Source organism: Rhynchophorus ferrugineus, unplaced genomic scaffold (genome assembly GCF_030347505.1).
Source record: "Rhynchophorus ferrugineus isolate W39M unplaced genomic scaffold, kcgeb_rfMv2 rfM8, whole genome shotgun sequence".
Lineage (NCBI taxonomy): Eukaryota > Metazoa > Arthropoda > Insecta > Coleoptera > Curculionidae > Rhynchophorus > Rhynchophorus ferrugineus.
Genome location: NW_027472587.1, coordinates 30,667,950 through 30,693,281, shown reverse-complemented (window position 1 = coordinate 30,693,281; position 25,332 = coordinate 30,667,950). Strand labels below are relative to the sequence as shown.

General features: G+C 30.5%; 1 protein-coding gene across 1 annotated transcript in view; it reads left to right on the top strand.

Moving 5' to 3' along the window:
* Positions 1-25,332, top strand: part of side-VII (sidestep VII transmembrane protein) — a 446,220-nt gene that overhangs the window by 350,422 nt on the left and 70,466 nt on the right. The window contains exons 10-11 of the mRNA XM_076412671.1: positions 4,522-4,619; positions 6,495-6,690. Of these exons, the coding sequence (XP_076268786.1) occupies positions 4,522-4,619; positions 6,495-6,690 (294 nt within the window). The remainder of the gene's footprint in view (positions 1-4,521; positions 4,620-6,494; positions 6,691-25,332) is intronic.

The window sequence follows — 25,332 nt, the reverse complement described above, 5'->3', positions numbered from 1 at the left end:
CTTTTTTACCAACGAGGGTTTATGTAGGTTGGACCTATCGTTTAAAGTGGACTAAGAACCACGGCTCTCATCATTATGCCTAACGATTGGCGAGTGACCAACTTAGAAAATCATCTCAAAAGACATCCGGTCTTACCCAGTCTGGTTACTGGCGTGGCCGGTATGGCTGTTCCTTATCGAATCACTGTTACCTATAAATACGTTTACAATTACATTCACAAACTTAAAGTACATTCATGGCCCAGCAGGATTCGAAACCGCGTCTGTCGCACGAGTAGGACGACCGTTCTATTGCCTTAACTACTGCGGGCCTGTAGTGAAACTGATCATACCGATCTTCGCCACTGATGAACTCCTGAGATCTGAGCGATAGACGAATCTAGTGATTCGCAGAAAACTCTTTTGCCGTCAGCTTTTGGCCATTAAGAGACTTTTACGTAGATTGGAACATTTTTTTAATACCCTAGTAAGCTCCTTATTCTCAATTGCTGCGGCTTTATCACTACAAAATGCTTATTCTACAATAGACACTTCTGCATAACATCTATGTCACTGTCCATGTCTTTGGGTACAGTCCTTGATAATATTATTAACATTTTATACCCTCAAGTCCTTTATATGATATTTCTATTGCTTTGGCTGGTACAACCTCAGAGTTGAACACAGAGTTGACTGACAGAGCTGAATATTTATATATGTGGCTTCGACCCCAGTTTAACAACAAGGCTCATGGCAAGATATTTGGCTGTATTCCCATACTAGACCCGTATGAGCTTGATTCTTTAGTGGGTCAAACCAATATATACTGATTTATTTTGACCTATTTTAATGCTCCATATTTCTGTCCAGCATTGTATTTTGGCAATAAATGTTTGTAACTTTTCCGTTGATTCAGTGTTGTTATTTATAATGGATAGTATTGCAATGCCATCTCAAAATATAACAACAAAATTTTAATTCAAATTATGTAGTTCTTGAGTGTACCGAAAATAAACAAATGGATTCAATACACTTCCCTGTGGCACATCCGATGGTTTGAGTCCAAAGTATAGATCAGTTATATAGAATTCTAAACTTCTCGAATATTGGCCAGAGAGAAGCATTTTAATCTTGTTCTCTCTAACAGCTAAATATATTGCAGAATTTTTGTTTTATGACATTAATCACTACATAGTATAAAACAAAGTCGCATTTTCTGTCCCTATATCCCTATGTGCGCTTAAATCTTTAAAACTACGCAACGGATTTTGATGCGGTTTTTTTCAATAGATAGAGTGATTCAAGAGGAAGGTTTATATGTATAATACATGCATAATATACTAAGGCAACATTGCTAATTTTAGAGGTTTCTAATGTGATGTCGTAAATTAACCTATTTTTTTAGGCTTATTTAGCAATTAGCAAAATCGCTGCCTAACCCTACGAGTTAGATCAAATTAATGTACTACAGTATTGTACACCATAAAAAGGTCTACAAAAAAGTCCGCGATGGTATACGTTTATCTTTTAGGGACAACCCACATTAACCATTTTTATTGTTTACATTTTACGTGAGAAAATGGCTTATTTACGAAGCTATTTTAAGCAATACGGCATTAATCCTTATCGAATTAAGTACCTTAAATACAGTGTGCAATTAATATAGATCAATATGGTTCCTTACAGCATGTAAATTAAACAAATATTTTCGGAGATATTACAAATTTAAAATTTGCGTTTAAAAATGTGTAATGTAATAAAAATTGTATGAATTTAGATATTCCAAAGATAGCAGGAAATCTTCATAGTAAGTATAGGGGAAGAGGAATTGTTTTACTGCAAATTTAATGCGTGCAGGCCAAGGGCAGTAATGAATGAACCAAAAATACTGGATCGATTTTAATCATGTTTTCATTGAGTGACATAGGCATATATATTTTATGCCCGTGCAAAGTCGGAGCGGGCCGCTATGTTTTTATATACAACGTTCATATTTTTTCTGTAGTGTATTTAATTTAGTATCAGCATTGCACCCGTGCGAAGCCGGGGCGGGTCGCTAGTGATTCTATAAACATGATCATTCGTGGAATATTGTTTCCTGAAACCATGTTGATGATTCGAATTAAGATCATTTTTCTCAATGATTCTCAACTCAACATTTTAAATCAATTTGGACATTGTCGTCACTAATGATATTGGTCATATTTGACGGGAACAAGTGGTAGTCGATCTTCACTACCAAAACTTCCCGACCAGTGGCGGTTAATTTTTGGCGAGCCAGTAAATGTGCGTGTTTGTGCGAATTTAACAAAATATATCAGCAATTTATGAACTCTATTAACCAATATAACAAATACACATTTTAATAGACGACTTATTATCTCTGAAGAGCTTACATCTTTCTTACTATGTTCCCTACCACTAACTTAACTCAGCGTTTTGATACAGATATCTCACACCTTATATCAAAATATGCAAAATACGTGAAGCCACCTTGCAGACAATGAAGATAAAACATTGCAACTCTACCTCTAACTTCAGTAAGAATAGCCACAGAGAGTCGAATTATTGATTCATAATAAAAAATTCAAAAAAGTTTCATGACGGATTGTCAGCCAATTGCGCACATACTCCTCTACTTCTGCATTGCTTTCAAATCATTTGCCTCCAAATGATACTCAAGGGACAAGTAAAATAGTATCACAGGGTCAGTGCTATGAGGAGGGTGCTCAAGGTTTCCTAGTGCATTTATTCCAATGTTGTCCTTGTCAAAAATTGGAACCCAGCGAGCACTAATTTTTCTAATGCCAACTTGATTAGTGATGATGGATTGAACACCTCCATAGCTGGTGGTTTAACGCCTTCGTTGTTTAAAAACTTTTTGATGATACATTATGCCACAGACGAACATACCTCGCGCTCGGTCATGGCTGTACTACGGACAGCAGCGAGCACCGCTGCTTTCATCGGTTTCTCCCCAAATCATAAATCAAAGAACACTCGAGCATCGAATCCTCTAGATCGGAAATACGTGCTAAGCTAAATAGTAAAATTACCATTTATACATAATTCTCCCTCGTATAATCGTCACACTATTTACACAGATGCAGTGTTGTTAACATGAAAGACGACATTCTATATTATATGTTGTTCATAATTTTATGTCATTTCCCTGTATCTGATGATATCAGTCAGCTATTCCTTATTTTGAATTAGGCAGTTGTACATATAATGACAATTTTTGTTCTTTAAAAGATAGTTGTTAAAGAAAATTAGTCCAATATGTATGTCAATAAGATATGGCATTAAACAAACGTGGTTGGTTTGGCAGAGATCCATTCATTAATGCATTTCTGCATTTCTTAAGTATTTTCAAATTTTGTGTTAGCCAAGCCAAACTGCATCCACCTAACAAGTGGTAATCGAAGTGCGCGGAAAAGCCAGGTTGGATGCAATAGTGCATATTTCGAAAATATTTGAATTTGTGGAAGGACGAATGTTATAACAGAAGATGGTTGCTTAGTTAGAACTTAGCCAGGAATATTTCGCGCCGATGTCTATATATATTGTAGCACACGATGCCTTAAACTTCCAATAAATCTCTTCGAAGGTTATACTTACACCACTTAAATTATATGTTTCTTATCAGTGTATGAGGGGATGACTTAAAAGCCTCAAAGAGCTACATATCTGTAAATTTTCAATATAATTACACCATTATCGGTGGTTTTAGAATAGAGATTGAGGGGTAGGTTTCCATCTCCAACATCATTGAAGCAGTTCGTAGATGTTTTGGTACAAGAGTTGAAAAACATTCCTTTGGAAACTTTCCAAACACTCTATGAGTCAATCCCCCGAAGAAATGTGCATATGCCAGTTGTTCGTGTCATTTTGTCTATCCTGTTTTATCAAAATATGATTATTTTATTATTCATAAATCATGAAAACTGAAAGCTTTTAACTTTTAAGTTTTAGCATAATCCTATCTATAATATTAATGGATTAAATAAATAAATGCCAAATACAAAAATGAGGATTTCATACGGGGTATAACATTATTTACGTTAACATTAGTCTGGAGTATTGCGGGAGTTGCCATAATAATTTTGTATATGTTCATATTATAAAAAATTAAATAAATAAACAATTAAATACAAAATAATTACGGAAGAAATTAAAATCTGATACCGTTTCAATCCGTCAATCCATTTATTTCCAGCATTGTATTTTCCTTCCTCTACCTCCTTCTTCCCCCCACCTCAGCGCCGACACCACAAGGAAATCAACATATTTTAAAACGAGTCGGGGTCGCGGGAAGAGGAGGAGGAGGTGGTGGTGGAACCCGAAAAAACGGGTCCATTTATAAATCGCAATCATTCTATCTCTCGGCGGAGTTTAATTTAACTTCTTTCGCGAGAAGGAAATTTGCATATTTATTATCATTTCGTCGAAATGACGGTTACGGCCATGGAAAAAGTTGGACGGCCGCCCACCGGCGGCCTCTGTTGGTGTTTTTCTTTTAATTTGGGACTTGTATTGCAGACTCGCCTACTTGTCGACCCGATCAGACCAGGATTTATGGGGTAGCTAAGCAGGAGAGGGCGGAGATTCATTGCCAAGTGGATGCCAATCCCCCGGAGGTATGTAAAGGAAATCTGTATACACCATATTTCATAGTTTATTCGTTTTTTGTGGTCTCTCCTTGTCCTTATATGACAACGTTTTATATATTGAGTTGCTTTTGTTCGAGAATCATTTGTTTTCTATTATGTTTGGCGTTACAAAATTTTGATCCAGTTAAATTTTAAGAGAATTCACAGTAATATATATAGACAAAAAATGTTCATTGGTTATATTTGTCATTTGTCAGTTTTATCAATTCAATTTATTCTTTAAAAAATAAAAAATCTGGACATAAAGTAAAATGTCTTATTAGAAAATCGTTAAAAGCAACTAAAAGTTATGCTAATGGAGTAATTTAATTAATAGAAAATTTATTTCTACAAACCATACCGAATATCTTAAAAATTTATTTAATTTAAATTCTTGCAAAACAGTAAAAAATTAGATCGACCAAAATACTAAAACTCGCCTATCCGTGAAGAAAATGGACAAAGAGCAAAAAAAGATGACGAGAAAGCGGAATTATTAGCTGATTATTTAGTTAAAAAATTCAATAACTTCAATATAAATTGTCAACGAAATGTAAAAAACTCCGTATACTAGATAAATAGCCGATCGATAAAATATCATATCGACCAACAACAGTGCTACAATCACCTTTATATTCTTCAATATTTTTTTCTTAAAATACCTCAAAACTAACTGTTGAAGAAAAGCAACTTAGCTCAGCTCATCAATTTGAATTTAGGAATGAATACTCGATAATTAATCAAGTATATTGCATTATAGATTTAATTGAGAAAAAAAAATACAAAAAAGGTCCTTAGTCCAACGATATTTCTAGACCTAACCTAGCCCTTTGCTAAAGTAAGCTATAAAGACCTCGAATAATCAACAAATTACCCAAGCAAATGAGCTCAGATACACAGAAGATAATAATATAACACGAATATTCAGATTCGAGACAAATCTATATGGGTATGTACCATAAGATAGCATCTTGGACCAACAATTTATTATATACAAGCAATATTCAAAAATGTGAAGGAGTAACAATGGCCACATTTGCTATTGATACAAAACTATTATTGAGAATAACCTTATTAAGATAACTGTAGAGAATAAATAGCTGTCAATAATATTACTGAGTGGGCTAATATATATCCAACATCAACATGATTAACGTCATTTCTAAGGTCACATAATATTTTAGAAAAATAGAAAAAATTGTTTTCAAAGCCAATAAATAAAGCAGTTGCTATACTATGGCAATGCATGAGCATTTAACATCTATTACAAACCTGAATCAAAAAGATCGTCAAACTATTGAACACCAACTAACTAAAACACTCTAAACGGATTGTTGTTTTAAAGTGTTTTTTTTTTAACTTAATTGTTTTTCTCAAAATAATAGAAAACAATGGATTATTTAAACTATTATATATTTGGGATAATTAATACAATATATCTGAAAATATTAATGTATTTCAACTAGAAATATTCTGAAATATAAAGGAATGTCTTACTCTATACACTTTTAAGAATAAGTTAAAGGGATATAACTAAGATGTTTTTTATCTTACAAATATCATACGCAAACATCTAAAAGCAAGAGAGAAAAAAACCGACGAACTAAGCTATCCCATACTTCAAGATAAGGGGTCAAATAAAGTAATATTATGACTCTGTAACTTTATTGCTTTTCTAGCTCTTTTGCTTATTTTGTTTACATGTTTTTATGATATCTCCAAAACGAACGAAGTCTAGAAATGAATCTTTCGTATACTATTTTTAGATTTAAATCGACAAATTTTTACATAAAGCACAGATATTTTGTGTTGAAGTATTTATCAGCTTAATACTATAGTAACAATTGCATAATAAATTTACAGGTTCACTTTAAATGGACCTTCAATAATTCGGCAGATTCAGTGGATGTTTCACCGACTCATATAATGAAATCAGGCACATCCAGTGTAGTGACCTATACACCAATTACGGAGTTGGATTATGGAACCCTGTTATGCTATGCATCAAACAAAATTGGGGTTCAACGAGTACCTTGCGTCTTTCACATCATTGCTGCTGGTAAGTATAATAATAGTCGCTAACTAGATCATATTATAAATAGAAGCAATAACAAAGATGATAAAGTTCTTCTAAAGTTTTGCTTATAACAGAAAACAATTATTAGGGTGTAGGTAAAATTAGTGCATATAATTACTAGTTCTTCAGCAGTCTAGATTTATGTAATAATTTAACAAGCGTTGGAAACTATCGACTGAAAACAGTTCAAACAGTCGATAGTCGCAAAATAGTCGAAACAGACGATAGTCAAAAAAATAGCAATCAAATGCAAGGTTCGGTTGTTTTGTTCAATTCGTGAAGTCAGACGAAGATGTATGAACTGTTTCATGTATAAATTGTGACAGGAAAGGACGGAGATAATTGCTTGGATCAGTTAATTTTATTCGTGCTTATATTTTCCAACGAAGTATAAACGAGACGGAGATGTACATATTCTTTCACGTACTAACTACTGAATACTACTAACATGCAATTAATAATTTCATTTTAAACAAAGTAGTGTTACTTTTATATTTGAATGTTCTGTGGATCTGTAAAAAGGAATAGAATTTTTTTATGAAATGGAAGAATACCCCACGAATATTTTATCGTATTTTAATACCTTAATTGATATTTTCAAATAATATACTATAATAAATATAGATAACAAAATGAAACTTAAACATATACCCAATCACAGAAAAAAAACGAATTCATGTTATAATTAAAAATTATCATTCAATATCTACTAAAGCTTTTTTAAATAAAGTAAATGCTTTACTTATTATTGAAAGGAAATATTTTTTAACAAAAAAGAGTAATCGAAATATTACATATTATTAGTCAATAATTTAGCCATAAAAACAGTCAAAAGTATTTTACTATTTATTATTCACAATTTTAATCTTTTTACCCTATTACATTAACAATCTTGAAAAATATCGTTCCAATATATTAATTATATATTAATATAGAATATGTTGTTATTTACAAGCAAACAACCAAAAAAAATCATAAAACTATATATATTGCATATAAGTCTATGTAAGCGCAAATTGGGTATATTTTTGTCAAGGTCGCGGCTAGGACGACAGAACCAGAACGTTAAAAATCAGTCGAATGAAACTAGAAACAAAAATAGTAACTAAAAGTACACGACTGAAACAGTAAATAGTAAGAAAATTAGTCGGACCGAAAATAGCGACTGAAAACAATCGACTAGAACAGTCACTGGTAAAAAGTAGTAAAATCAGTCGAACAAGAAATAGCGACTGAAACAGTCGATAGTAAAAAGTAGTCAATTATTAATTAGTCGATAGTCGATTTCAATCGATAGTTCCGATCTGTTTACTGTATCTCTCCTTTTTATTTATGTCTTCCATCAACTAAAAAAATAGAACCTCACAAAGTTACCTAGGAAGAATGGACTTGATTTTATTTGTCGAATTGTTAAAGATAAATTCGTTCACAGTGATATCCTTGCAAGATGGAGGTTTATTATGATACAAAATTCTTCTTTTTCATAATCCACAACATTTTAGTATAATCAATTATTCCCTATGTGGCCGGCAATATTATTATTATAGGCTAATTAGTGCAGATGAATGTTCAAAAACTTGAATTTACTATCGATGTCCCATGAAAAATCACTACTGAATATAAAGGCAATTCATACTCAATATAGGTTTTTATCGCTAAATAATTTAAAAATATTTGAAATAATGTTTAAATAGCTTTTAACTGAGTTTCTAATACATTAACGAATGTTAAAAAATTCTATTGGCAATAAATATTTCTGATGTTTATATTGTATATACATGGCATGTCGAAAATCACTTCATTAAGCAATCTTCTATATAAAATATTATCTTAATAAAATAGTCTTATTCTAAAGCTTATTTTAAAGTCTACATATGTCCAGTAATCAGATCAGGTGGTGTTAAATGTTTTAGTCTACGCACTTCACTATCACGTCCCATATTTAGCTGATTAGCGAGTACATTGGGATGCACTGACACTCTTTCGACACGTATTTCACACCAACACGTTGAATTACACTCGATATAGGTTCTAGAGGAATATCGCGTTATATCATTTTATTTGAAATATAGTACGGAGCATCAACAATGGCACGCCACACCTTATTTTAGAACCGTTGAATGATGGATATATTAGATTTGCTAGCGGTACCCCACAGTTGGATTCCATATGATCAAATAGGCTTGAATATAGACTCATACATCAATACCTTGATATCAAATAATAACTTGGATTTGCGCCCGATGAGCCAATACATTTTATATAATTTAAGTCCAAGTTGTTTCCGTCTAGAGAGTATGTGCTTCTTCCAGGTTAGGCATCGATTTAAGTGCATACCAAGATATTTAACATGTTCTGCTTGGGGGAATTGACGATTATTAATATTTACTGGTGGACATTTTCTTCTACGCAGGGTAAATGTTATATGGGTGGATTTTGTTTCGTTGGCTTTAATGCACCATGTCTTCAACCATAATTTAATTTGCTCCAAGTGGGTTTGTAGGTTAATTGATGCTGTGACTGAATGTTAAGGAAATAAAGCAAAATTGATGTCAAATAATCGTTGAATATATTTATATATTTTTAACACATTTCCTTTGTATTTGGTATTTTTGACGCCTAATTAACCGCTATGAGTTTTAAATAAAAATTTTAGATCTAGAATGTTTTCTTGTAACTTCATATTTTAGATCTACTATCGTCATGTTACACAGTGAAACATTTGTTATATAACACATCAACTTTTAATTCCTACCGTGGGGAATGACACAATATCAAATTCTGCATATGGGACCTATTATTATGGCAACTTTGAAAATTACCATATCCTGATAATTTTTCTGATATTATGTTACCCAATATCTAGAATATCCAATGTTAAAAGGTATCAGGTAAAAGATTTTCAGCTAGAAAATAAAAGTATAGCTAGTAACAAAAGTGTTTTCAATCCGTTCACTTTTGAGTTCATTTAATTAATTGGAATTAAGTTACCTATCGAGAAAAAAAAACAGTCCGATACTGGAATGATATTAATTCATTTCGCAGTTACTGAAAACATTCTTTCACACAGTAAAGTGGAGTTGATTGAAGGTGTTCAAAATCTCCTGGGCACAAACTATCGGAATTATTAAACATCCATGGTTTGAAAAGATACTCATAATGCGTCGGTTTCTGTTGCAAATATTGCAGTTTTGGAAGCCATCAAGGATGGATTGTAGTTGCTGCGCACACATTCGGATTGCAATGGCTCATACTGCACTTGTGATTTGAAAAAATCAATGTGTTTACCACTTGTCTCAGATCCTTTTTTAATTTCTTCTTTCGTTTCTTAATTTCTTGTTACCGAAAAAATTGGTGTTTTGTAATTTTTTTCTGGTTATCTTATTTTTATATGTTCCATAACTAAATAGCAAGTGGCTTAAAATATAACCATGGTATTATCAAATAGAAAACATGTTAGAACAAGTCAAAAACCTACCGCATTTTCTTTTAGCGCTGTCTAAAGTACTCATACTTCGCCCCAAAATCATTCTGCATAAAATAATTCATACTTAATCAAACCAGATCCAAATAAGCGTAAAGATCCATGTAGTAGATATGACATAACGCGTTATGTTTGACAGAAGCAGAATCAATTAAAATATTTACCCCCGCGCAAGAAAGGCACATGTACAATACAATGCGATGAGGAATTCGCATGCCTTGCGTGATGTTAGTAATTGGGTTGAAATAGGTTTTCTGGATTTATTTTTCGTATATACAGAGCATTACAATAGATTTTCATTTGTTCGGTTTCGCTAGAAAATTTCACTGGCATTACTCGAAATACTTCCTCGAATAACCAACAATACGTGCTAGTTTAGTAGACGTATGTGATTTATTACTACGGCAATGTTAATAATTGGATTAAGAAAAATACTATTATGGTATTTACGTTGTTTTGTATATATATATATATATATGTATATATATATATATATATATATATTAAATATTTGCGAGTAATTCATTTCGGTTTGTTTGTAAATAGGTGAGGAGTTTTACCAAATATAAATTTGGTGAAAATTATTTTCCATTATGGCTGAGTCGTACAGGGATATTTATTCAAAGAAGCCATAATATTTCAAACTTTAAAGGCGTTATTACTTTTTCTGACCTAATATTCGTGATTTAATGCAACAGCACCTCCTCATCACAATTTATTATGTTAATTATGTTTCTCTCATTAGAAGGGAATAGGTTTAGAATGATATGTTACTAAAACCTGTGTTGAAAGTATTTTCAATATATAATCAGAAATATATTTGATACACATCATTAATTAAGATACTAAATAAATGTATCCTACGAAACATATTGAAATAACTCTATGAAAAAGTAACGCTCACTAGCTTTGTTTGAACATTAAGTTTTAATAATCAATCAATAATGTGCAAGTTCAAATTACTATACTAATGGACATCATAACAAAGTATAGTAAGTAAGATTATTTTCAGAACTCTAACAACTTCGGGGTATCAAACATATTATATTAAACATAAATATGGAGTAATAGATATTATATATTATTAATACATGTTTATATAATAAAGGAATTACGAATCTAACTAGGAAAATATATTTTTTAAAGTTTAGAAATGTATATTAATGAAATGTATTTACAATCATTAAATTAACTATTAATTTTTCAAAACTTAAATTTATAAAATAAATAACTAAAGCAATTGATACAACTTTCAAATAATAAAATGCAATATAGTGGCATATATTGTTATATTAGTCGTTAGTATAATTAGACACCACAGTATTTATCAATGCTTTAAAATGTTTACAATTTTCCTGTTAATAATGATATATTCTATTTGTCATATGTGTTCCATCTGTATATTAACTAAGTAGCTTCATTTTAGCTGTTGCATATTTTTATTACTTTATTTATGTACTCATATAGTTTTTATTTTTTAGCCCTATTTCTCGCTTAAAATATATTGCAAGAACAGTGACCTGAATTATTAAAAGAATAATTTATTTACGTAAATTTTTAAGTAAAATTGCATCGTTATTTGAGAATAAATGCAAGGTTCGGTTGTTTTGTTCAATTCGTGAAGTCAGACGAAGATGTATGAACTGTTTCATGTATAAATTGTGACAGGAAAAGACGGAGATAATTGCTTGGATCAGTTAATTTTATTCGTGCTTATATTTTCCAACGAAGTATAAACGAGACGGAGATGTACATATTCTTTCACGTACTAACTACTGAATACTACTAACATGCAATTAATAATTTCATTTTAAACAAAGTAGTGTTACTTTTATATTTGAATGTTCTGTGGATCTGTAAAAAGGAATAGAATTTTTTTATGAAATGGAAGAATACCCCACGAATATTTTATCGTATTTTAATACCTTAATTGATATTTTCAAATAATATACTATAATAAATATAGATAACAAAATGAAACTTAAACATATACCCAATCACAGAAAAAAAACGAATTCATGTTATAATTAAAAATTATCATTCAATATCTACTAAAGCTTTTTTAAATAAAGTAAATGCTTTACTTATTATTGAAAGGAAATATTTTTTAACAAAAAAGAGTAATCGAAATATTACATATTATTAGTCAATAATTTAGCCATAAAAACAGTCAAAAGTATTTTACTATTTATTATTCACAATTTTAATCTTTTTACCCTATTACATTAACAATCTTGAAAAATATCGTTCCAATATATTAATTATATATTAATATAGAATATGTTGTTATTTACAAGCAAACAACCAAAAAAACAATAAAACTATATATATTACATATAAGTCTATGTAAGCGCAAATTGGGTATATTTTTGTCAAGGTCGCGGCTAGGACGACAGAACCAGAACGTTAAAAATCAGTCGAATGAAACTAGAAACAAAAATAGTAACTAAAAGTACACGACTGAAACAGTAAATAGTAAGAAAATTAGTCGGACCGAAAATAGCGACTGAAAACAATCGACTAGAACAGTCACTGCTAAAAAGTAGTAAAATCAATCGAACAAGAAATAGCGACTGAAACAGTCGATAGTAAAAAGTGGTCAATTATTAATTAGTCGATAGTCGATTTCAATCGATAGTTCCGATCTGTTTACTGTATCTCTCCTTTTTATTTATGTCTTCCATCAACTAAAAAAATAGAACCTCACAAAGTTACCTAGGAAGAATGGACTTGATTTTATTTGTCGAATTGTTAAAGATAAATTCGTTCACAGTGATATCCTTGCAAGATGGAGGTTTATTATGATACAAAATTCTTCTTTTTTATAATCCACAACATTTTAGTATAATCAATTATTCCCTATGTGGCCGGCAATATTATTATTATAGGCTAATTAGTGCAGATGAATGTTCAAAAACTTGAATTTACTATCGATGTCCCATGAAAAATCACTACTGAATATAAAGGCAATTCATACTCAATATAGGTTTTTATCGCTAAATAATTTAAAAATATTTGAAATAATGTTTAAATAGCTTTTAACTGAGTTTCTAATACATTAACGAATGTTAAAAAATTCTATTGGCAATAAATATTTCTGATGTTTATATTGTATATACATGGCATGTCGAAAATCACTTCATTAAGCAATCTTCTATATAAAATATTATCTTAATAAAATAGTCTTATTCTAAAGCTTATTTTAAAGTCTACATATGTCCAGTAATCAGATCAGGTGGTGTTAAATGTTTTAGTCTACGCACTTCACTATCACGTCCCATATTTAGCTGATTAGCGAGTACATTGGGATGCACTGACACTCTTTCGACACGTATTTCACACCAACACGTTGAATTACACTCGATATAGGTTCTAGAGGAATATCGCGTTATATCATTTTATTTGAAATATAGTACGGAGCATCAACAATGGCACGCCACACCTTATTTTAGAACCGTTGAATGATGGATATATTAGATTTGCTAGCGGTACCCCACAGTTGGATTCCATATGATCAAATAGGCTTGAATATAGACTCATACATCAATACCTTGATATCAAATAATAACTTGGATTTGCGCCCGATGAGCCAATACATTTTATATAATTTAATTCCAAGTTGTTTCCGTCTAGAGAGTATGTGCTTCTTCCAGGTTAGGCATCGATTTAAGTGCATACCAAGATATTTAACATGTTCTGCTTGGGGGAATTGACGATTATTAATATTTACTGGTGGGCATTTTCTTCTACGCAGGGTAAATGTTATATGGGTGGATTTTGTTTCGTTGGCTTTAATGCACCATGTCTTCAACCATAATTTAATTTGCTCCAAGTGGGTTTGTAGGTTAATTGATGCTGTGACTGAATGTTAAGGAAATAAAGCAAAATTGATGTCAAATAATCGTTGAATATATTTATATATTTTTTGAACATTTCCTTTGTATTTGGTATTTTTGACGCCTAATTAACCGCTATGAGTTTTAAATAAAAATTTTAGATCTAGAATGTTTTCTTGTAACTTCATATTTTAGATCTACTATCGTCATGTTACACAGTCAAACAGTTGTTATATAACACATCAACTTTTAATTCCTACCGTGGGGAATGACACAATATCAAATTCTGCATATGGGACCTATTATTATGGCAACTTTGAAAATTACCATATCCTGATAATTTTTCTGATATTATGTTACCCAATATCTAGAATATCCAATGTTAAAAGGTATCAGGTAAAAGATTTTCAGCTAGAAAATAAAAGTATAGCTAGTAACAAAAGTGTTTTCAATCCGTTCACTTTTGAGTTCATTTAATTAATTGGAATTAAGTTACCTATCGAGAAAAAAAAACAGTCCGATACTGGAATGATATTAATTCATTTCGCAGTTACTGAAAACATTCTTTCACACAGTAAAGTGGAGTTGATTGAAGGTGTTCAAAATCTCCTGGGCACAAACTATCGGAATTATTAAACATCCATGGTTTGAAAAGATACTCATAATGCGTCGGTTTCTGTTGCAAATATTGCAGTTTTGAAAGCCATCAAGGATGGATTGTAGTTGCTGCGCACACATTCGGATTGCAATGGCTCATACTGCACTTGTGATTTGAAAAAATCAATGTGTTTACCACTTGTCTCAGATCCTTTTTTTATTTCTTCTTTCGTTTCTTAATTTCTTGTTACCGAAAAAATTGGTGTTTTGTAATTTTTTTCTGGTTATCTTATTTTTATATGTTCCATAACTAAATAGCAAGTGGCTTAAAATATAACCATGGTATTATCAAATAGAAAACATGTTAGAACAAGTCAAAAACCTACCGCATTTTCTTTTAGCGCTGTCTAAAGTACTCATGCTTCTCCCCAAAATCATTCTGCATAAAATAATTCATACTTAATCAAACCAGATCCAAATAAGCGTAAAGATCCATGTAGTAGATATGACATAACGCGTTATGTTTGACAGAAGCAGAATCAATTAAAATATTTACCCCCGCGCAAGAAAGGCACATGTACAATACAATGCGATGAGGAATTCGCATGCCTTGCGTGATGTTAGTAATTGGGTTGAAATAGGTTTTCTGGATTTATTTTTCGTATATACAGAGCATTACAATAGATTTTCATTTGTTCGGTTTCGCTAGAAAATTTCACTGGCATTACTCGAAATACTTCCTCGAATAACCAACAATACGTGCTAGTTTAGTAGACGTATGTGATTTATTACTACGGCAATGTTAATAATTGGATTAAGAAAAATACTATTATGGTATTTACGTTGTTTTGTATATATATATATATATATGTATATATATATATATATATATATATTAAATATTTGCGAGTAATTCATTTCGGTTTGTTTGTAAATAGGTGAGGAGTTTTACCAAATATAAATTTGGTGAAAATTATTTTCCATTATGGCTGAGTCGTACAGGGATATTTATTCAAAGAAGCCATAATATTTCAAACTTTAAAGGCGTTATTACTTTTTCTGACCTAATATTCGTGATTTAATGCAACAGCACCTCCTCATCACAATTTATTATGTTAATTATGTTTCTCTCATTAGAAGGGAATAGGTTTAGAATGATATGTTACTAAAACCTGTGTTGAAAGTATTTTCAATATATAATCAGAAATATATTTGATACACATCATTAATTAAGATACTAAATAAATGTATCCTACGAAACATATTGAAATAACTCTATGAAAAAGTAACGCTCACTAGCTTTGTTTGAACATTAAGTTTTAATAATCAATCAATAATGTGCAAGTTCAAATTACTATACTAATGGACATCATAACAAAGTATAGTAAGTAAGATTATTTTCAGAACTCTAACAACTTCGGGGTATCAAACATATTATATTAAACATAAATATGGAGTAATAGATATTATATATTATTAATACATGTTTATATAATAAAGGAATTACGAATCTAACTAGGAAAATATATTTTTTAAAGTTTAGAAATGTATATTAATGAAATGTATTTACAATCATTAAATTAACTATTAATTTTTCAAAACTTAAATTTATAAAATAAATAACTAAAGCAATTGATACAACTTTCAAATAATAAAATGCAATATAGTGGCATATATTGTTATATTAGTCGTTAGTATAATTAGACACCACAGTATTTATCAATGCTTTAAAATGTTTACAATTTTCCTGTTAATAATGATATATTCTATTTGTCATATGTGTTCCATCTGTATAATACCTAAGTAGCTTCATTTTAGATGTTGCATATTTTTATTACTTTATTTATGTACTCATATAGTTTTTATTTTTTTAGCCCTATTTCTCGCTTAAAATATATTGCAAGAACAGTGACCTGACTTATTAAAAGAATAATTTATTTACGTAAATTTTTAAGTAAAATTGCATCGTTATTTGCTTATTCCTTTTTCTATCTTCGATCCAACTATTGCAGATTATTTATCGTTAATTTGCCCTCTACGGCTTTCTTTTATCTACTGTTTTCTATTTTGTTTGTGTCTCACGTGGCAACAAGCAACTCACCAAAAAATGAAGAATTCAGATTATATGAAGTTATATTATAATTGCTAATACTATTTGCAACTTTAATTAAACTCTTGATGCACAAATTAATATATTTATTTTTCGTATATACAGAGCATTACAATAGATATTCATTTGTTCGGTTTCGCTAGAAAATTTCACTAGCATTTCCCGAAATACTTCCTCTAATAACCAACAATACGTACTAGCTAGTAGACGTATGTGATTTATTACTACGACAATGTTAATAATTAGACTAATAATTATACTTATTAGAAGAATAATTTATTTAAATAAATTTTTAAGTAAAATTGCATCGTTCTTTGCTTAATTCTCTTTCTATCTTCGATCTCATCATTGCAGATAACTTATCTTTAATTTGCCCTCTACGACTTTTTTTTATCTACTGCTTTCTATTCTGTATTGTGTCTCACGTGGCAACTCTTCATGCACAAACTAATATAATTATTACCAACAATGTTTCACATGTACTTTGTTAAAAAATGCATTTACTAAAGACACATGAAATGTGTCAGAAGTTAACGCCACTAAAATTTACAAAAACGTCTAAGAATGCTTTAGAATTATCTCTACAATAATCATATAATATGTCTCCAGAACCATATTAATTAAGATCAGTCCATAAGAAAGAATAATTCTCTTGGCTCTTCTCTGTTCACTAGACAACAAATTAAATTAAAAACTGATTTAGAAATTCCGAAAATAACACAATATATTAAATAACGCTGCTTAAAATTAAACTCGCTTAAAAATAATAAAATAAAATTAAAGGATTAATTAATAATTTAAGGATTTTTCTTCCAATTCAAAATTGCCAGCCAAAATGTAGTGTTATGACATTGCCAGATTTTTATCTTAAAAATTATGCATCCGTAGTTGATTTACATACAACTGTTTGGCAGCCACTACGACCCTTTAGTCCACCACGCATTCACCTAGAGCATTTTCAAAGATTGGCAACGCCGGTAGATTAGTACCATGCGGTTTCCGGTTATCAAAGACCACCACGACGATGTCTCGTTGTCTTTTCTTTTCTCTACCCCCTTGTAACAGTACCACTTCCACAGCGCTAACGTACTTCCTCTACCTAAACTAATATCCTGTCCATTCTCCCGTCGACGACATGTATCAGTTTAAATTGAAACAGCAAGTTTTATTCAACCAGTGTTTTTAGTTCTCGTGCAAATAAAAATAGTAGTGATGTATGGATAAACAATAGCATCGGCAGCTACATATTCCGACCGACCGACCAGACGAATATTCCTACAACAGAAATGACGAATAATCTACCGTGTAAGAATTAGAACTGGCAACGCGTCGGCTAGAGTCTAAAATATTTGTTTATATATTTGTGTCACCAATTTGAGGGCTATTCCTGGTTGCTTGATTTAGCTGCGAATTTCGTTTTACTGGAATTTACTTATATGTAACGCATATTACACAAAAATAGTAGGAATAAAAATTCGTCCTCGATATAAACTTTAACCATGCCATATCTCATGTGCCTAGAGGTGCCCCTATTTTCATCAAAGAGGGAGGCAAAATTTTCGCTAAGCCGATTAATATATAAAAGTTACCAAAAAATGAAACGATAGACACAAAGATAAGTCAGTTCTCGACATATATTTCAACTGGTTCTAGAAAAATTAAGAAAAATTATAAACTAACCCTGGTAAACGGTAAAGTAAAAAATAATTATTACAAAATTTAATCCATTAAACTTAACATGTCGTCCTTTCTTTGGTAGTAACAAAAAATTTGAAAAGCTGTACAAAGTTTATATATTCTTATAATGTATTGAATAATTTGTATGATAAACCAGCAGCCATACTTCGAACCAAAATATTTAATTCCCGATATGGATTTCTATAAAATTTTGTCGCAAAACTTTTTACGAATTTATTTGACGAAGTTTTCTTAAGCTGCACTAGATAGTGGAAATATATAGTAGGAGACATTTTACTGAATCAAAATAATATTTCCATTTTATAGTTTATAGTTTCCTTTCTGTTATGGTCAGTTATGTAGAGCTCATCTGAAAACTGTTATATAGAGCGTGTGAGTAGGAGAGCTCAAATATACTATAAGTGAAACAAAAGTAATTAAAGAAAAATATTTATACATCAAAATGCTTCTAAACTCAGCAATAGGGTTTTATTTTTTATATAAAATTGCCCCCATATGTTTTTCTACACAATCCTCTATAAAGAAGCGTTAAGGGTTCCCCAACCTTTGATCTTTTTGTGCTGAGCCGTTATAATAGTTAGTTTTGGATTAAAATCTTCTAAATGGAAATCTCTGAGGGCTTTGCCACTGACGATTATATTTTCAGTATGTACTTCCTAAGAAAAACATCCAATAATTAAAGTTGAAGTGTATATGTATAAAATTACATTTTATATTCTTAATTAAGTTATTCGAGGTTACGAATGAATTATGGTTATCAAAAGAAGAGAAAATCACGATGCACAATTTCTTCGGTTGAAATAGTTTTACTGACTAATATATTTATTTATATAACATATAGTGACTCTTATTTCAAAGTAAAAGAATATATTTGAAAACTATCGGCAGATTAGCTATTAGAATCTGTATCATTAGACTATTTGTGCATACTATTTTATTTGTTTGTCACTACAAGTTAAAATATAATATCTAATTTCTACCCAAACAGCCTCTTTTGAAGACGACAGACTTCCCTTTAAATATTTTCTGGATTTAAAATTAGTCAACTAGTTAATTGTTATTCAACTATTGACTTTTTAAAACATTTTAGTGGTTGGTTAGAGGACTTCGGAGGAATAACCAAGCATATTATTTTATAGATTTTATTATTGCTTATTTCTTAAAAAAATTAAATGTTTAGCGAATTAACATTAAATCCTAGAATTGTTGAGATCAGTATTTATATATAATATTCACTAACAAATACACATATTTGGACAATACTATAAATCATCTCTTAACCTAATTAGTTTATTATCTCAATCCATAGCATCAGTAATTATTCAAAAACTAAAGTCATACACTAACCACAGTACGTATTTTTTAGTTCCTTTATCAATTTGAACCCAAAAAGAATCACCTCTTTCAATAAACTATAAAAAATATCGAATTCATTTAAATACTTATTAGATCTTCGTTTTAACCACCTAATGAGAACTTAAATTTCATAACAGTATTAGAGTAAAGTGTAGGAAGCATAAAAGATAAATGAAATACAATATGAGAGGGCAATAAGAAGTGAAGAAAGAAAGTTGAAATGAAAAGTGTTGAGTTGAAAAAGAACTACACGAAATAACGAAGGAAACTAGAATGTGTAATCCTATAAACCCTATCAGAAGACGAATGACCAGGGCATAATAATATATAAAATTATGTAAAAGAAAATATGTAATAATGTAAAAATAATATGGAGGCACGATAAAGAAATTACTCCAAACTGGAGATGGCTGTAATGATGTTGATAGCAGTATTAGGACAGTATGAACTGAAGCTAGAGAGAGTGCAGTATGGAGTCTCACCTCTCCAAAAGTTCTATAAAGCTTCATTAGAGACTGGGAATAATATTCAAGGGTGATAATATCTTCTCACCATTTCCAACCCTAACACTATTTATTCCTTTTTTCAATAGTCTTCCTCCATGACATATATACAATATGTATGATTATATAATAAGGTGCAACCATTTGCTTTTAAAAGAAGGAAAATTTATCGCAGAATAGATTCATATAGTGTTCGAGTAATTTCCATATAATGTGATAAAATATCCTCCAATAACTATCCCTAAGCAAAACTTCCCATAACGGTTCAATTGTGTGAAGGTTTGGTAAAGGTGCTGGTCAGGGAGGATGTTTTGGAGATTTTCTAAAGCTACTCAAATTAAAAGTGGACGCGTCATATTGGTTACATGGCAATGAATGTGTTTGGCAGAAATATCCTAGTTATAATAAAAACTTCGTTATTGAGGGCGTCAAGGTATTTACTGACAGTAGTCCAATCCCATGATGTGAATGAGAGGACCACCTGAATGCCACGATATTGCGCTCAAATTACATCAAAACCTCTACGGTGCTTTGACCAAAGCACTGTTGCTAGGTAACAATTGCATGGTAATAGAATTCACCTTTTGATTCTCGTTATTTTCAAATTTTGTAAAACTTCTTTTATTTTGCTCCTCGCATTTACATTGAACAGAACCATATGGCTCCATTATCACTGTAAATATTAAGTGCGAAGCCAAGAAACCATTTTTGATATATAATTTAACGTATCTCGGGTGATGTTTACATAAATAGCATAGGGCATTACTTTAAAATTCAATGGAATACCTTGTTAACTAGATATTAACTCTAGAACTTCTAATCATTTGCATTAATAATTAGTATTTATTCAAAAATTTTTCGTAATATCATAACCATAATTTCGGAGAGTATGATACACATTTTATTAATTTTAATCCTGGATATTTAGGAATTGTATTAAATGGTAACAAGCATATGGCGCAGTTACTGCTTTTTTTTTAATTCTAATAATGATTTTTAATTAATTTTAATTATTTCCTTATAGAAAGTATAAACTGAGCCAAAGTCACGTATCAACTTTTAGCCCGACTAATTTTAATGAATAATTTATATGAACTTGTTCAGCAATTTTAAATTAGATTTAAAATTAAAAAACTATACCTATAATAATGCGTCTGAATATAGTTATAGCTGATTACATCTGAAGAAAACCATACACTAACCACAGTACTTATTTTTTAATTCTTTTATCAATTTCAAGCCAAAAAGAATCATATATTTCAATAAACTATAAAAAATATCAAATTCATTTAAATACTTATTAGACCTTCATTTTAATCACCTAATGGGAACTTAAATTTCATAACAGTATTGGAGTAAACTGTAGGAAGCATAAAAGATAAATGAAATACAATATGAGAGGGCAATAAGAAGTGAGAAAAGGAAGCTGAAATGAAAAGTGATGAGTCGAAAGAGAACTACACGAAATAACGAAGGAAACTAGAATATGTAATCCTATAAACACTATCAGAAGACGAATAACCAGGGCATAATAATATATAAAATTATGTAAAAGAAAATATGTAAAATGTAAAAATAATATGGAAGCGCGATAAAGAAATTACTCCAAACTGTAGATGTCTGTAATGATGTTGATAGCAGTATTAGAACAGTATGAAATGAAACTAGAGAGAGTGCAGTACGGAGTCTCGCCTCTCCAAAAGTTCTATAAAGCTTCATTAGAGACTGCGAATTTTTATGATCAAGCTTATGTTAATGGGCTTATTATATTTTTATGGCAAATTTACTCATGCATATTAGATTTAAATTCAATTTTCTATTAAAACCATAAAAACCAGCCAGATTAGAGCAGCTGTTGGTGAAAAATCTCTTTGCAAACCCATTTAATATTTAGCGTCACATTTATTGTTCTTTATACATTTATGTGCTTTCCGTGATAAAATTAGATTTGATAAAGTCTTTCAGCTGCGTTACTTTTCCCCGAACGCCACTTAAATACACCAAGGAATGATTCGATTAATTGCGGAGCGATTGCCAATCCAATGTCAATCTGCCTCTTTCTATCTTTTGTTGATAATTAACGTGATTTTGGTTAATTAAATGAATTCAAATGAGAACAGTTGTGAACTACCCGGAATCCTACCGACTGTCCTAGTTATAAAATGGAGAAAAGTTTTAAGCATATAAAAAACCATTAATTTGCTTTAAAAAACTCTTTTATTGAAAGAAATAAACGAATTTTAGAAAATCGACCAAAACAGAGAGCAAAAGGAAACCATACTTATTCATGATTCAGTTAGTCTTAAAGCAGATAGCCCTTGCACATGCCCACAAGATGTCAGATCCGTACTGGTTATATATATATATATATATATATATATATATATATATATATATATATATGTGTGTGTGTGTTTACAAAAATTAATGAACATATAGAAACAAGATGCATCTAATTTAAACTTTACCTCACTTAATCCAAAGACTTATAAAAAGAAAATGTTCCATAGAAATGTATCTTCCATAATACGAACGTGTAATTTCTAAGAATAAAAGTTTTTTCGGTACCAATCCATACCCGAAGACGATTTAGAATACAATTGCAAAACGGATGAGACCGTTTTCCATAAACCCATTACACCACCAGTCTGAAATACAAAAGATGGAAAGGACCATCTATCGACGATCGTTTATCTTGAGGTAGGATTGCTATCCATAAAATTTAACGCTAACTGCTGGATTATACAAATAGTTTCGGCCGTCCTGAAGGGCATTACTAACTGGAATTATTCGACGTGGCGGTAGCATATTTCGGCCGTAAAAATTTCACTGGCCCTGTTTGATATTCAGGCGCAAAGGAAAAAAATACGAATTTACAATACACCGGGGACAGAAGTGTCCATATATAGGAAAAATGAAACAGCATAAAAAACACTTTGATGTCCGACTGATCTCAATATTAAAGGAAATACATCGTCTTCCTTTTCTTTCCCCTTATTTGTTGTCTATTTTCGAACGCATAAAACAATTTTCGTATATTGAATTGATTAAACATTCCTTCCTCAATATTCTTTTGACAGTTCCACAAAAACATTCCATTTTTAATTATTACTTTTGATTAAATAAAATTGAAATTTGGAATTTTAGAAATAGAAAATTAGTGATCGCCCAGTGCGCAGCGAGCCCGATTACACAATTTCTGGCCAATATTCTGTAACTTTTAGCATCAAGTCATAATAAGCTCCCGAAAAACTGAACCCGCATAAAAACACTTTGGTGTTCAATTGAAATAAATCGTCTACATTTTGTGCTTATTTATTTGCTATTGCTAAAAGCAAAAAAGAATTTTCGTATGTATAATTGATTAATAAATATTCTATTCACAATAGACAGTATTACTTGCCGTTAATATATCCAATTAATTATCTGACAATATGTTTATAAAACAACGATATATATAACAACTATTATATTTTAAAACTATAGTCTATCCAAAGTAGCAGTGAATTCACATCATCCCAATTTATGACGTCAAAACGGTGCAACGTTTCCGCATTTTACATTGATATTTTATGCTTTTATATTACTTTAATTTATTTTAGCTTTAATATAAAACAACACATCAATATAAATAAAAAACTGAGCCTAAATCATTTTCATAATTTCTCTCAATAATTTCCATAAAGATGTAGTGACGTAAAAAAGGACGAAGGCTAGCGTCGTGATATAAACGCTTTTCTGAGTACTCTGAATTACTTCTATTTGTTTTTGTCTTCTAATTTCCTAATTCAATTACATTGGATCTTGAAAGCAGGAAGACGAATCAATTATTTCTCTTTCTTTTTTCGCCCTTATTTGTTGGCTGTTTTTGAACACATTACATAATTTATATGTATAAAATTGACCAAATATTCTTTCCACAATATCCTCATAGTAGTTTCATTTCACCAAATGATTAGATTTTTTTAATTAAATCCGATTAAATTGAATTAAAATTTGGAATATTAGTGGAAAGTTGTTATCATCCATTGCATTGCGGATCCGATTTCACAATTTTTGAACAATATTTTGTAACTGTCGGCATCAAGCCATACAATAGTAAAACCCAAGAAATTTAAACAGTTTAAAATTATTTTGATATCTGACTGATCTTAATATTAAAGGACATACTTCTTCGTTTTCTTTGACCTTATTTGTTGACTTTTGAACGCATAAAACTATTTTCGTATATGAAGTAATACATAATATTTTTATATTATAATATTTTTATTTATTTATAGAGTACACGACCACATAGAAAAAATATCTATATAAACATATATCTCATATAGGTAAAAGTAAATATGAATTCTATCAAAATTCTTTGAAACAATTTTTATGTTCTATATATAGGGATATCTGACAGTAGTTTGAACTAAGTCTGCAAAATAATAATATAAATTTTGTAACTAACAATTAAAATAGATTTTCAGAATAATATTCAAAGGTGACAAGATCTTCTCACGATTTCAAGCCCTAACACTAATTATTCCTTTTTTTAATAGTCTTCCTCCACGGCATATATACAAAATGTATGATTATATAAGAAGGTGCCACCATTTGCTTTTAAAAGAATGAAAATTTATCGCGGAATAGATTCATAGAGTGTTCGAGTAATTTCCCATATAATGTGATAAAATATCCGCCAATAACTTTCCCTAAGCAAAACTTCCCATAACGGTTTAATTATGTGAATTTTTGGTAAATGTGCTGGTCAAGGAGGATGTTTTGGTAATTTTCTAATACTACTCAAATTAAAAATGGACGCGTTATATTGGTTATATGGCAGTGAATGTGTTTGGCAGCAATATGCTAGTTATAATAAAAACATCATCATTGAGGGCGTCAAGGTATTTACAGACAGTAGTCCAATCCGATGATGTGAATGAGAGGCCCACCTGAATGCCACGATATTGCGCTCAAATTACATCAAAACCTCTACAGTGCTTGACCAAAGCACTGTTGCTAGGTAAGAATTGCATGGTAACAGAATTCGCCTTT